At 40.6% G+C, this 15,315-nt stretch overlaps 1 protein-coding gene across 1 annotated transcript in view; it reads left to right on the forward strand.

The window, feature by feature from the left end:
* LOC128527721 (transcription initiation factor TFIID subunit 4-like) overlaps positions 1-15,315 on the forward strand; it is a 115,304-nt gene that overhangs the window by 27,204 nt on the left and 72,785 nt on the right. Inside the window, exons 8-10 of the mRNA XM_053500240.1 lie at positions 338-507; positions 5,070-5,200; positions 6,874-6,999. Of these exons, the coding sequence (XP_053356215.1) occupies positions 338-507; positions 5,070-5,200; positions 6,874-6,999 (427 nt within the window). The remainder of the gene's footprint in view (positions 1-337; positions 508-5,069; positions 5,201-6,873; positions 7,000-15,315) is intronic.

A 15,315-nucleotide genomic window follows, 5' to 3' on the forward strand; every position in this document is an offset into this window, starting at 1 on the left:
TCACTCAAGAGTCACTATACTGTCTGTATCAATATAGAGGAGGCATGTAGTGTTTATATGAAGTAAACAATGTCCTAGTTTGTTCAGGTGAGAAGCACAGACAGTGTTCAGGTTTGTTAGGTTGGTGAGGAGAGACAGAGTCCATGTGTGTTTAGGTGAGAGAGACAAATGTGTCCATGTGCGTTCAGGTGAGAGCGACAGTGATCAGGTGTGTTCAGGTGAGGGTGATCGTGTTCAGGTGTGTTCAGGTCGGAGTGAGCCGGTCCAGGTGTGTTCGGGTGGAGTCACAGCCCATGTTCAGGTGTGTTCAGGTGATGTACTGTATTTTGTCTTTCAGAGACGATGATGACATCAATGACGTTGCGTCTATGGCCGGGGTAAACTTGAGCGAGGAGAGTGCTCGTATCTTAGCAACCAACTCAGAGCTGGTGGGCACGCAGATCCGCTCTTGTAAAGATGAGGCCTTCCTGCCCACGGGTCTACTGCATCGGCGCATACTGGAGACGGGTAAGGCGTGCACACATACACACACACACACACACACACACATACAAGTGCACACAATTGTGTGCTCATAAAAATAATTTTTTTTATTGAGTTATAATTATACACATCATTTCTGTCTTAACACTGGAGTAGTCATTTGTTACTGTTGTTATGGTAACAACAATACTATTGAAGTTACAGGGATTAACTTGACACTAATGTAATATTTTTAATTCTCCTCTAGTCTTTTCTGTGGACTTACACACTCAATTTATATGCCCATTTTATTCCCATCATCCTTCACTCCTGTCCTTTTCACACACTAGCTGAGCTTCAGTGTTGGATGAATGAATCCCGAGGCAGCAGTCTGTTTGCATTTCAGCTCCTTGTGGTTGTTAGTGTGTACCCTCAAGCACTGAGCAATGTGTGGTGTCTGTGTGAGTGAGTGAGTTTAAGAACATTGCATCCCGTGCTGGTCGTGTGTCAGTGATTGGGTTAGTTACGGTCTCAGGTGGACAGTGGACAGAGGGAGGCCGGTGGGTCTGTCACCTTCACTCAGATGTCCAGGCTCTGTTCTGTCTTCTTCCTGGATGCTTAGGGGTTTTCTTGTTAACAGTGTTGGCACCTGTATAAAGACCACGCCTCCTTCACTGTGACTGGTAGGCACTTAGGCCACACATCCTTAATTGAGACTGGTAGGCACTTAGGCCACGCCTCTTTCACTGAGACTGGTAGGCACTTAGGCCACACATCCTTAATTGAGACTGGTAGACACTTAGGCCACACCTCTTTCACTGTGACTGGTAGGCACGTAGGCCACACATCCTTAATTGAGACTGGTAGGCACTTAGGCCACACATCCTTAATTGAGACTGGTAGGCACTTAGGCCACGCCTCTTTCACTGAGACTGGTAGGCACTTAGGCCACACATCCTTAATTGAGACTGGTAGGCACTTAGGCCACGCCTCTTTCACTGTGACTGGTAGGCACTTAGGCCACACATCCTTAATTGAGACTGGTAGGAACTTAGGCCACGCCTCTTTCACTGACACTGGTAGGCACTTAGGCCACACATCCTTAATTGAGACTTGTAGGCACTTAGGCCACGCCTCTTTCACTGAGACTGGTAGGCACTTAGGCCACACATCCTTAAGTGAGACTGGTACGCACTTAGGCCACGCCTCTTTCACTGAGACTGGTAGGCACTTAGGCCACACATCCTTAATTGAGACTGGTAGGCACTTAGGCCACGCCTCTTTCACTGTGACTGGTAGGCACTTAGGCCACACATCCTTAATTGAGACTTGTAGGCACTTAGGCCACGCCTCTTTCACTGTGACTGGTAGGCACTTAGGCCACACATCCTTAATTGAGACTTGTAGCCACTTAGGCAACGCCTCTTTCACTGTGACTGGTAGGCACTTAGGCCACACATCCTTAATTGAGACTTGTAGGCACTTAGGCCACACATCCTTAATTGAGACTTGTAGGCACTTAGGCCACGCCTCTTTCACTGAGACTGGTAGGCACTTAGGCCACACATCCTTAATTGAGACTAGTAGGCACTTGCATCATGACTTGTTTATTTAGTACTGATCTGCAATTCATTCGAGACTTCCTTCAGTGGTACTGGTCTGCATTTAGGCCCCACTTCTTTTTATTAAAACCTACACAAAACCTACACACATACATCTGCACTTAGGCCACCCCTCCTTCATTGGGGCTGATCTGCACTTAGGTCACGTCTTCTTAATTGGGACTGATCTGCACATAGGCCACACCTCCTTTAGTGGGACTGATCCACACTTAGGCCACACCTCTTTTATTAGGGCGTTATCTGCACTTGGGCCATGGCTACTTCATTGGAACTGATCTGCACATAGGCCACGCCTCCTTCATTGGGACTGATCTTCACATAGGCCACCCCTCCTTCATTGGAACTGATCTGCACATAGGCCACCCCTCCTTCATTGGGACTGATCTTCACATAGGCCACGCCTACTTCATTGGAACTGATCTGCACATAGGCCAATTGGGACAGGTCCACACTTAGGCCACGCCTCTTTCATTGGGCGTTATCTCCACTTCATTGGGACGGGTCCACACTTTCATTTATTGGAAATTATCTGCCCTAAGGCCAAGGAGATTGAAGGGTGGTAGAAAATTGACTGGATAATATTTTAGATTTGTAAAACTTATTGAAACAAATATATTTACATTTATTTAGTCATAAATGTGTATTTTTTTGCCTCATACACAGATTACCATTGATGTAAATACTGAGGCTTGTATAGCGATTTTAACAGTGACCGCTGCTTTAGGCTATGACGGGTCAGTGCTGGTGTCCCTGCTGTGTGCCTGAACATGGCACACACTCTCAGCTGGAGCTGTCTGAGGTGCTGTCTACAGTCACATAAAGAGAGTGATCACACACAACTCGCACACGATGCCTGAACCACACACAGTACGTGCCATATAATGCTATGTGCACCAGAGGAGCAACAGAGTCTTTTGTTAAATCTGCAGACAAACGAAAACCTTTCATCCTATTAAACATGCAGTCCATGCTGAGCGATACGAGTACGCTGTAGTCCACTTGATTACATTTAAACGTCATTATTAATCCAATGTTGTAAACCGGGATTGTTCGGTACTTATTGATTGGCAAGATAAAAAATCATTGTATACCTAGTCTCAGAGCTGTAACATGACCTCGTTCCCTTTCCATGGCTCGTGATTGTGAGTTATTCGGGGCTTTTGGAGCGGCGGCTGCAGGAAATGCCAGTGCATGATTAACTTTTTACTGTTCCCCTTAAAAGCCTTTTGCCCCGGTTTTGTGTTATGCCGCTCATTATCCCTTTGTGGTCTTGAATGTTTTTGAGCTTGGAAGACCGGCTTGTACGTACGCAGCGGCTGGTTTAAATAATTGCTATGATTTACTTAAAAGAACAGAAGAAGAAAAAATTATGTTAATTTGGAAATGAAAGAAAAAGGCGTGACATGTAGTGACTGAAAATTTTAGTCGTTGTTGGTAAGCCTAATTAGTGCAGAATGGCACCACAACTAACACACACACACACACACACACACACTTTAAGGAAGTTTTTTAATTAGAGTTTTAAATGTTCTTTTTTTTCCCTTAATTTTTTCTGTCAATAGCTGCCGTGTGATTTTTTTCTTCATGCAGAATGTTTCATACTCGTAGTAGTTTATATTAAACATAGTTTATTTAGGTTTTAGAACTGTAATACTTAGGCTACAAGTTGCATGTAAAAAGTAATCAAATGATGCTGATTTGTGCCATGTATCATATGTGCCAGTTTGGTTTGTTAGAGATTGCAATGTTTTATATAACGATGCTGTGCTGTTAAAGTCTCAGTGATTATGTTGATTCATTTTCTCTACGTGCAGCTTTGACTGTAGATTCAGCTGTGTTCCAAATCAGAGCTTTATATTAATGAATAGATAAGAGATGAAGAGACTTCACTATTGTCATTGAAATTTGTTTGTTAGTTCTCAGAAGCCAGCAGCAGTGAACAAAACATAAGAATAAACAAGAGATAAACAAAAAAAACTTGCTATAAAATATTAATATAAATATATATATATATATATATATATATATATATATATATATATATATATATATATTCTGTGAAATATATGGAATTTAATGCACTTGTTCGTTATTGTAACGTAATATTTTTCTATGAACTTTTCTGTAACTAGTTACCTATTTAACATTATGGAAGGAGTCTCCATGTCTGCTTTTTAAAAGCTTAAAGATTTACCTTTGGGGCATGAAAGGTATTACAACCAGGTGCATTGTGGTTTAGCAATATAAAGTTTATTGCAAAATAAAAAATCCTATGTAACGTAATAAAAAAAAATTATAATAATAAACAGAGGCTGTACTACAAATGCTACTGTATATAATAAGTGATAACAGGAACTAACTTATGCATCGGACGTTCCATGGTATTAAATTTGACTAAGGTTGCAAACTGTTCTTTATTTGATAGTTAAACATGTTAATAATTAACAATCAAATAATTATAAATGATAAATGATAACAAGATGTTGTATTTAAAGAGTTTTAGTGAGACAATCAGAAAATCATAAAGTCCCAGAAAGCAAGAAGGCTCTCAAGGATCAAAGAATCCAAAACTTCTCTGTGACGCACTACCTGAATTGAAAGTGCTCCCTTTTATTATGTGCAAGTTAATAGACATGTAAGAAATATAATACAAAACAAACATTATTGGTTAATAGACTTTAATTGGTTGAACAGTAATTTTTTCATAAGGTATTGCTGTGAATTTTTTTTTTAATGTGACATTATTTATTAATGTGATGTGGTGGAATGTTGTTGTTAATGTGTACAATATTGTGACAAAAAGATGCGTATTGTGTAATACTTGAATTGATTAAAATAAAAAATAATAAAAGTCTGATGGATTAAACTGAAGGAAAAGGCAACAAGTGAACGTGAGGGACTAAACACGAGTATGGAGGATCAACAGGGACAAAATTAGTTTTTTTTTTTTTTTTAATGTTCATTCTCCCGTCCCATGTTTTCTAGCTAAGAAGTTCGGGGTGACGGAGGTTCCTCTTGAGGCGGTAAACTTCATCGCTCACGCCACACAGACACGGCTGAGGACCGTTCTGGAAAAAGTGTCCTTCATCGCCCAGCACAGGATGGACTCCAATAAGGTAGGAACGAGACAGAGAGAAGACTGGATAAGAGGAGGACATGGGTCTCCACTGTATTGTACAAACATGGAAACTTTTGGATTTAATAAAACCAACAGATCTTCTTGTTGGTCCTAACATGTCTTCTCAAATCTAAATATTTGAGTAGTGATTTTTTTTCATCCCAATCTTCCAGAAGCTTTAAAGAAGCAGGAGGCCACTCAGGAGTCTCGGGTTTCACATGTTTAAACATTCTGCTGTTTTTCAAATACATTGTGGGATTTTTTTTTTAGGCAAAAGAAAAATCTGTGCTTCTATTCAAGGGCATTTCTTTCTCACAAAGTTTAGAGGAGAGCAGCGCAAACCACCAAGCCACCTTTCCATCATTGATTTTAACATTTTAGAAATGTTCTCCAAAAAAAAAGTAAAACGTCTTATTAAATGTCTTTTCAGTTTTTCCTTTTTTCTTTTTAAAAAAAGCTTCCCAGTGCCTCTAAATGGAGCTGAACCTTCAGTAGCTGCAGGCGAGCAGGAAACATTCCTCCAAACTAGAACTTGATATCTGGAATGTATTTTAACAAACCTAGCAAAGTTTCAAATTTATAAATATTCAATTACAGTGAGTGTGTGTGTGCTGATGTTGTGTCTTCTACGTCCTTGTTTCTTGGAAACTTCATCATAAACAACTCAAAAGCCAGAATAGTTTTCAGCAGCTTTTATGAGGCAGTAAACGTGCTCATACGGTTCAGATTTGAGAATCTCAACGTTTCTGGTAATCCTGTGCATAATTTTATCTTTTTTCCATGTAAGTTGCGTCTTCAAGCTCGGCATAAATACCTCAGAAGCACGTTAGCGCTAGACCACTCGGTACCGGATGAGATTTAAAAAGTGGAATGAAGTTCTGTCGAGATGCCGATGCCGGCCCGGAGGGACGCGCATCTTATCAAACTTATGAAAAGGAGTCGGATAAACATTCATCCGAGAGCGAATAGAAAGTCTCTGTGTGTTCTCAGAATTGTTTGTAGGCCTCAGTGTACGTGCCAAACAATCCTCCGACTGCTGGGGAAGAAAGAAGCGAGACAGGATGAGTTGAAAGCCTTTTTATTTATTAAGTTGTTTATTTGCGAGCAGGACTGCAGAGAGGCTCGCCGCTCACGACTCGCTCTGCGCATCCACAGATCTTTTCTTCTGTGTTGTGGTTTTTAAATGAAGTGCGATAGAAGTGTGCGAGGCCCTGCGCCTGTGGAGCCACACGGTGACATCAGTAGAGGAGGGAAAAAAAATAAATGGTGCGAACCACAAGTCCTGAACCGAGCACAGCATCTTGGTGCATCGCAAATACAGAGAGAGAGAATGAGAGAGAGAATGGATCACAAAGGTCTTTCAGTTACCGTCACTGTGATCCTTCTCACACACACACACAAAACTGAGCAAAAAGATGGAAAGAGTGAAGCAACAGGAGAGCTGATGATTGAGGCTGCTTTTCTGAAATAAACACACTTAATTATAGTGTTAACAGTTTGTTTGCCCACAAACTTTCTTTCCACCCGACTTCTCTGAGGTTTCGGTGGCACGTTAGATGCAAGTTATAAACCAAAGTCTAAGAGGAACGAAATGTTTTTTTTTTTCTGAATCTAAACTTTTCTTTTCATTTTTTTCTGTCTCAGTTCATTCTTCCTGTTTTGTGTTTCCAGGACGAGGAGTGGTACGAGCAGACGTCAGACGTTCGCTCTCAGCTCAAGTTCTTCGAGCATTTAGAGCGGCTGGAGAAACAGAGGAAAGACGAACAGGAGAGAGAGATCCTCCTCAAAGCAGCCAAAGTGAGTCCAATATGAGCTACGTATGGTTAACTCGTCACGTGTGCATTTACATTCATACTTTTTGCAGATGTTGAAGAGTCCAAAGTCTAAGTCAGTTAGAGTAAAGAGCAGGTCAAAGGGTTTAACACTGACGATAGTCCTTCCAGAGTAGTTTTTCTAGTCCCCGACTTAAAAACATTCGAGTTACGAATTTCCACAGATATGAAATGAATTGTGATTCTACTTTTAGTTTAATCACAGAAGTAGCTCAAGTGTATAGTACAAAAAATAGACACTGCAGTGTACCATATACCAATCTTTATGATTGTATATGATATTTTCAGTGTGTAATGTATAAAATGTCTTAAATTTGGTATATTGTATGTGTGTGCGTGTGGGGGGGTGCGGAGGGGGCGTGCAGAGGAATTTAATCAGCCTTACCGGTGTCAATGAATCAGTCCGGAAGCACAAGGATAGAAAATGGTCGTCCTGTAAAGGTGTCCAGATGGTGAATAATCCTAATTTTGGAAAATCCTTAACAAAACAGAGTGAAAAACAGCTCTGAAAGAATTCCACTCGCGATTTAAAAGCACAACACTCATTACATTCATCTCCTTAGGCTTGTTTATGTTTTTTGGCAAAGGGGACAGATTTAGTCAAGTGGATTGATATGCTTTAAATTGTATATTCATGTCAAAAGCATATAAGACGTATTTGTCAGACTTAAGAACAAATCGGACTTAAAAACAAGTCGGGGACTACCTGTATACTTTTCCCAGTTGTCAGGATCCATGAGATCATTTCAACACACAAAAGATTAATTCATTGTCCATGGACAGGTGTGCCATGCAAGATTTCACAATACAATTTCCGAAAAATGATAAGCAAGTTAAGAGAAAAAACAGCAGTTACTCGAAAAGAACTGCAGTTTCATTATAACCTCTGCCTAACCTGGGTATACATAAACTAAATTCATAAATCTGCTCTAGAAACCCGAGTGCAGCTCAGTATGTCATTAATGAATACCTTGCTTTATTATTGTTATTGTAAAGACACACACAGGATGAAACCAAAGACAGGATATAGTCTGGTTTATTTTTTTCAAGTCAAACCCCATAAATTTCACTAGAATCTGCACATGATGAAAAAAAAGTGGTACATAATAGATCTATTAGTTTTAATATAAGGAAATAAGGTGTTGTGTTATTTTTTTTAATAATAATGTTACATAAGGAGTAAAACATGACTGTCATAGGACAATAATGAGGCAGTATGATGTCAGCTGTAGGTGCATCATAAAAGTAGAGTTACTGTTATCCTCCTATAAAAGTACATCTTGAAGTTTTATTTCACTTGTATCTTAACAATTTACCATTGATTATATATTTGTTTATTGAAGTTCATAACTTCTTTTTTGGTACTTAAAATACTTCTAGTGCATACAGTTATACTGTATATACATGGCATGCAAATAAAAGTTGTAGAGCAAGGATGTCCTTGAAAACTATGAATTAAATCAGAAACATTTGGGAATAACTCCGTATTAAAGTCCTGCAAAAAAAAAAAAAAATCATTAAAAAATGCTGAAAATAATTTGTAAAATGAAAAGGCTTCAGTGCCATAGGGTCAAGGGGACTGGAGCAGATTCAAAAACAGTTAAAATGTTTTAATCAAGAATGCAGAGAAACAATTGCAAAATGTCCAAATCATAATCCAGAGAATGAGGCAATATGTAAACAACAATACGTAGTCTAGGCAAAATATTAAACAGAAAGAGAAATAAGGTCACAATCAGAATACCAGGTACCATAATGATAGGCTTAAGAGTTTACTTTGCTCTGAATAAAGAAACATAAAGACTTAAAGACTACACTAATCATGGAGGTGAGCGCAAAAGAGCTGAAAGTAATCATGACACCCTAGGAAGACAACCAGTGATGAGACAAGACATGAACCAAGACAAAATGCAAATGCCAGTGTAAACAAGCACTCAATGCAGTCTAGGAGTGGTTGCTGTATGTACAATAAGAGCAGCAACATGCCGAGCTCGGAACAAGGGGAAAATACACAATGCACTTCAATGCATCTGAAACACCTTCCAACGTTCCTGAAACACCTACCAAAACACTAATATAATTTTGCACCACTATGTAAATTATCCAAACCATTCCTAGGGTTTTGAGGCAAGCGTAGTTAAAAGCACCCACTCTTCCCCCAAGGGTTAGAGGAGCAGATGTAGGACAGGGCTGTAGAAACCAGGTGGTGAAGCAACAATGCTGGAGTCTTATGGTGAAGCAGCAACATTCTTTCTGGCATGGAAGGATTTCCCATCTGCTTCTGTTCTGAGCTTGGCTTGGGAGGCCACCTCATTGGTCTTTAGTGTAAACTTGGCTTGGAAGGTCACCATGACAGCCTCCTTTGTGAGTTTGACTTAGAAAATTTCCCCATGGGTCTCAGGAATGAGCTTAGTATGGGCGTCCCTCTGTTAGTCTCTGGCCTAAGCTTGACTTTGGCCACCTTGTTGGTGTCATGGCATGGGAGGTTGCCTTGGGCTCTGCTTAGGAGGCTGCCTTAACAGCCCTAGGCGTACCTATAGTGCAGGAAGCCACCTTGATCAGGGCTGGAGCCTATGTGGCCCCTTTGTCTACAGTCTACACTTCTTCAATTAAATTTTATTTGTATAGCAAATAACAAAAGCTTTTAACAATTGACGTTGTCGCAAAGCAGCTTTACACAATCAAAAGAATTATCGAAGTTTGTATGAAATGTGAATGTGTATGAATTAAAATGATAAGATTGTCCTTGATGAGCAAGCCGAGGATGACGGCATTAGTGGCATGTAAGAACTCCCTGAGATGGCAGTAGGAAGAAACCTTGGCAGTAGGAAGAAACCTTGGCAGTAGGAAGAAACCAGATTCAACAAGGAACCCATCCTCATTTAGGTGATAACGAATAAGGGCCAGGAGACTGGAAGTTCAGTATAACAGGAGATGTGTTTACGTTATCATGAAGTCCAGTTTGTTGTTGGAGGCTCAGGTAGACTGTAGGAAACTCCAGTCCTGAACTATCAAGTGACTGCAGTTACAAGTCCTCAGAGAACAGCTGTCAGCATCAGCCGAGGCCAGGCACATCTACGTAGAAAAGTGAAACCGTCCCCAGTCACCACACGCATCCCAAGCAGACCACACGGGGCATCCATGCGACGAGATCTCTAACTAGAAGCGGAACACCAGGACGAGTCAGGCAGGTCCAGAGGGCAGAGGGTCACTGGCACCTCAGGAGTAGGAGAGATAACAGTAAGGTCTGGTCACAGTCACATAATGTAAAAAGTGAATGTATATTTAGTGCAGAGTGCAAGCAGGGACTTCAGCAGGACTAACTATGACAGCATAACTAAAAGGGAGAGCCAGAAGGAAACACAAACATGAGGGCTTCCTGAGAGGTAAAGCAAACACCATCAGCAAACCTGAGTGATCAATGAGAGTGGGGAGGACAGCATCTAAACACACCAGTTCACCATAATACTCTACGTCCATGAATCCCCCAGATCTTCTCTTTTAACTAAGGCAAATCTATTTACAAAAATGCTTGGCTAAATAAATAGGTTTTTAGCCTGGACTTAAACACTGAAACTGAGTCTGAGCCCAGAACATTAATTGGAAGACGATTCCATAACTTTGGTAGGAAAAAGCTCTGCCACCAGCTGTAGTTTTCATAGTACGCGGTACTGATAAGCAGCCTGCATCCTTAGATCGAAGTAGGTGTGGCGGATCGTAAGACACTAGCAGTTGACCCAGATACTGCGGCACGAGACCATTTAATGCTTTATACGTCAAAAGTAGTCTTTTAAAATCAATGTGAAATTTCATAGGGAGCCAATGCAGTGTGGATAAGATAGGGTTGATATGCTCGTATCTTCTGCATTCTAAACTAACTGAAGCTTGCTTATGCACCAACCATACAGTACGGCATTACAATAGTCCAACCTAGAGGTCATAAAAGCATGAACTTGTTTTTCTGCATTGTTTAGTGACAATTTATTCTTTCTCTTGGTGAAAGAATGCTATCATTGTAATATTATCTACATGAGTTTCAAATGAAAGACTGAAATGTATAATCACACCGAGGTCTTTCACTGTTGCACTTGATGGAACAGAAAAGCCATTTAAAGTTACAGTGTGATCAAAAAGCTTGCTTCTATCTGCATGTCGTCCTATGACTAGAACCCCGTGGAACACCAAACTCTACTTGAGAACATAGTCACCATTTAAATCTACAAACTGATAACGATCAGTCAGATAGGATCTGGACCAGGAGAGGGCCTTTCCCTTAATTCCTACCACATATTCTAATCTGTAAAGGAAAATACTATGATCAGTGGTTTGAAATGCTCCACTGAGGTCGAGTAACAAAAGTATAATGACGCAACACTTCTTCCCTTTCTATCTCATGGTTGGCCGACTGGGTTTGACCAACATGCTAGCTCTTACCCTCTCCGGGCAATCTGAAAGCAGCATTAACTCTGCTTCTCTGCAAATTAGCTACAAATTAGTTGTTATGTAAAATAACTTATCTTTTAAGTATTATCTAGATATATTTGTGGACTACTTGATATGTTTGTTTGATTGCCATGCAGGTTGAATCTGTAGCCACTCCACAACTATACTTTTATTTTATTACAAAAATTGTTTGTAAGTGTGAGAGACTAAGTGTATATGGGTTAGGCATTACACACACACACACACACGCTTAATTTGTGTCCTTGCTTTCTGCTGTCTCGCTCTCATTGCTCAGTTCAGTCTGACCTCTTAAACGTGAACCAGCTAAAATAATCCCCCCTACACTGTCTCTTTAAAATATGACTCGAATTGGAGACACTTCTCTCAGCCTGGTAGCGACCAGAACGTGAACCTCCTGATATATTTAAAGCCAATTAGAGAGTTCTCTCTTTCTCTCGCTCTCTTTTTCTCCGTAAGGATGAGTAATGACAAAATCCGTGCCTCTGAGCACCTCGGGGCAGTTAAAAAAAGAAATCATAAACACAAGAGAGAGAGAGCGTGAAACGAGGGACCTCGATAAAGATCGAGTGCAATTAAAGGAATTCATACAGTTGACTTTTTTTTTTTTTTAACTGGAATCAGCCTCATACTAGTATTGGACCAATTAATGTAAAACAGTAAGAATTCTATGGCATTATGATGTTAAAGAAAACCACAAAAGAGTAACATTTAAAGTGTTATCATGTTACCCCCTGCCAAAAAAACCTTTAAAGGAAGTTTAAAAATGAAATAAGTATATAGAAACTTTTGTATTTTTTATTTTATTTAAGAAAACTCCAACTTTACAGAGATATTGTTATTTTTTTTCCCTTTTAGCTGACAGTGTACATCACGAAATTCTTTGTTACGACCCTTGGTAGTCTAGGGGTATACGGGTCGCACATTTACTGTTGATAGACATTGGCTAATTGAATTCCCAGCACGGGTTGGAACCAAAGTGATGACACACTCGACACTTTATTAGCAAATGGGTGTTTATTTACGTAAGAGGTGATATTAAGTGGAATATTTACAAATTAAACCAGTGGTTTAAAGGAAGGCACTAATTGAGAGACTAGCAATGGGTGCTGCTGAAAATAAACCAAGAAGAAAAAAAAACCCAGTCTAACTAATCACAATACACCCCCCCATCTAGTCTCCTCTAAAAATTAAAAAGGAAAAGAAATAAAAAGATAAATAATCAGGTAAGCAATAACATCCTAACTAACTACACTATCTAAATCAAAAGGGATACATGGGTTGGCACACACCCTCTTACCTAGTGTATCTCTAGACAGCTGGTTACCTACATGTTGAAATGTATACCACGTGGCTTACTTCCCTAAACCAGTCTCTCAACCGCAAACATTTCTATTGGCTGGGGAAACAAACAGCATAGCCAGCACAAAGTGAGTCTCAAGACTGCCTTTACTTTCTGAAATGGCTTCTTAAAAAGACAGCTGGAGGATGGGGATTGGTCGAAGCACTGGGATGTGATGCAGCCAATCAGAAGCGTGGACTGACTGGATTGGTTGCAGCCCTGAGATGTAGAGCAGCCAATCAGAAGCAGCAAGCACTGGATGGAGCCACTAGGAAACAAAAAAAAAACAAAAAGGGCAACAGACAAGACAACCACTATACAATAATGTTCTGGAAGTAACACCCCCTCCCTTAAGAACAAACATTTTAAAATATGTTTGTTAAACAAAACAAAATCAAGATAACATGAGACAATAATGAACACAATTTCATTCATACAAGTAAGAGGGGGGGGAGAGAAAGAAAAAAAAAAAAAAACTTACATGTCGGATCAAGACAAGGTGTCAGCTACAATGTTGTCTGTCCCTTTCTTGTGTTGGATGTCTAGATTATAATTTTGTACAATCAGAGACCAGCGCATCAGCCTCTGGTTCTGATTATACATTCTTAACAGAAAAACAAGTGGGTTATGGTCAGTATAGACAACAACAGGGAGCGAACTAGAACCCACATACACTTCAAAATGTTGGAGTGCCATAAGTAGTGCAAGAGCCTCTTTTTCGATAGTGGAGTAATTCAGTTGGTGTTTATTAAATTTGCGGGAAAAATAACAAATCGGGTGGTCAATTCCATCTGCATCCTCCTGCAATAGGACTGCCCCAGCCCCCACAGCACTAGCATCAACCTCCAACTTAAACGGGTGATTAAAATTTGGTGTTGCAAGTACTGGAGCGCTGCACAGCAGTGCTTTCACACTGTCAAATGCCTGTTGGCATTCCAAAGACCACTTAAACTGTTGCGAGGGGCTCAACAAACTTGTAAGAGGACTTACAACACTTGAGAAGTTTTTACAAAACCCACGATAATATCCGGCCATGCCTAAGAATCGCCTTAATTGACGCCGGGTAATAGGAACAGGAAAATTTGAGATGGCTGAAACTTTAGCAGCAACTGGACGGACTTGCCCCTGCCCAACCTGTTTTCCAAGATATGTAATGGTTGCCTTAGCAAAATCACATTTCGCAAGGTTTAATGTTAAATTGGCTTTTGATAACCGTTCAAACACAGAATTCAACTGAGACATATGCTCTGGCCAATTAGTTGAGTAGATCACCAAGTCATCCAGATATGCATTACACCCTGGCACACCCGCCAGTACAGTAGCGACCAAACGTTGAAACGTTGCAGGCGCATTGCGGAGCCCAAAAGCCATAACTTGGTATTGCATAAAGTGATCTGGGGTAACGAATGCAGATATGTCAGAGGCACGAGGTGTCAAAGGCACTTGCCAATAACCTTTTAACAAGTCCAATTTAGTTACAAACCGAGCGGAACCTAAATTGTCAATACAATCCTCCATTCGCGGTAACGGGTAACTATCAGGCACTGTCACAGCGTTGACCTTACGATAATCAGTGCAAAAACGAAAAGAACCATCGGATTTGGGAACAAGTAAGCAAGGCGAGCTCCATGGGCTGCAGCTTTGTACCGCAAGACCATTTTCGCAGAGATATTTCACCTCTTTTTTCATCAGCTCCCTTTTCACAGAATTTGCACGATAGGGATGCTGTTTAATTGGAGCAGCATTATTCACATCAATATCATGTTGTATTACTGTAGTTTGACTCGGGGTATCGCCAAAAAGATTTGGAAATATTCTAACCAATCGCTCAATATCTTCTTTTTGGGAAGTAGACAGATGACTCAGTAATGTAGGCAACTCTAGTAATTTCTCTGAATTGGGCAATAAAGCACACTGTTGCCGAGCATTACGCAAGATTAAACCATCCTCATCAGTCTCCAACCCTTGAGTCGCAAGCGCAATGGGTGCAACGGCAGGTTTCACTGTCGTTTCCTCAGGTTCAGGGTGAGACTGGCGTGGGTGGTAGGCTTTTAACATGTTAATATGGCAAATCCTCATTTTTCGACGTCTTTCAGGTGTACGAACAACAATCTGTGTCGCTCAATTTTCTCTCAATTGTATATGGACCAGCAAATCTCGCAGACAAAGCAGACCCAACAATAGGTAACAAAACTAATACCTGGTCTCCGGTTTTAAACTCACGAACTATTGCTTTCTTGTCATATCTCTGTTTCATAGTCTTTTGAGCAGAGGTCAACATTTGACGCGCCATGGAGCAAGCCTTACGCAACCGCTCCCGAAACCTGCTGACGTACTGCAGCACATTCGTTCTGCTCTCTGACTCAGAAGCCAAAATGTTCTCTTTTAACACCTTTAGCGGGCCACGTACAGTATGTCCGAACACGAGCTCGGCTGGACTAAAACCAAGGGACTCCTGTACTGCCTCTCGTATCGAAA

Source organism: Clarias gariepinus, chromosome 7, assembly GCF_024256425.1.
Source record: "Clarias gariepinus isolate MV-2021 ecotype Netherlands chromosome 7, CGAR_prim_01v2, whole genome shotgun sequence".
NCBI classification, from domain to species: domain Eukaryota; kingdom Metazoa; phylum Chordata; class Actinopteri; order Siluriformes; family Clariidae; genus Clarias; species Clarias gariepinus.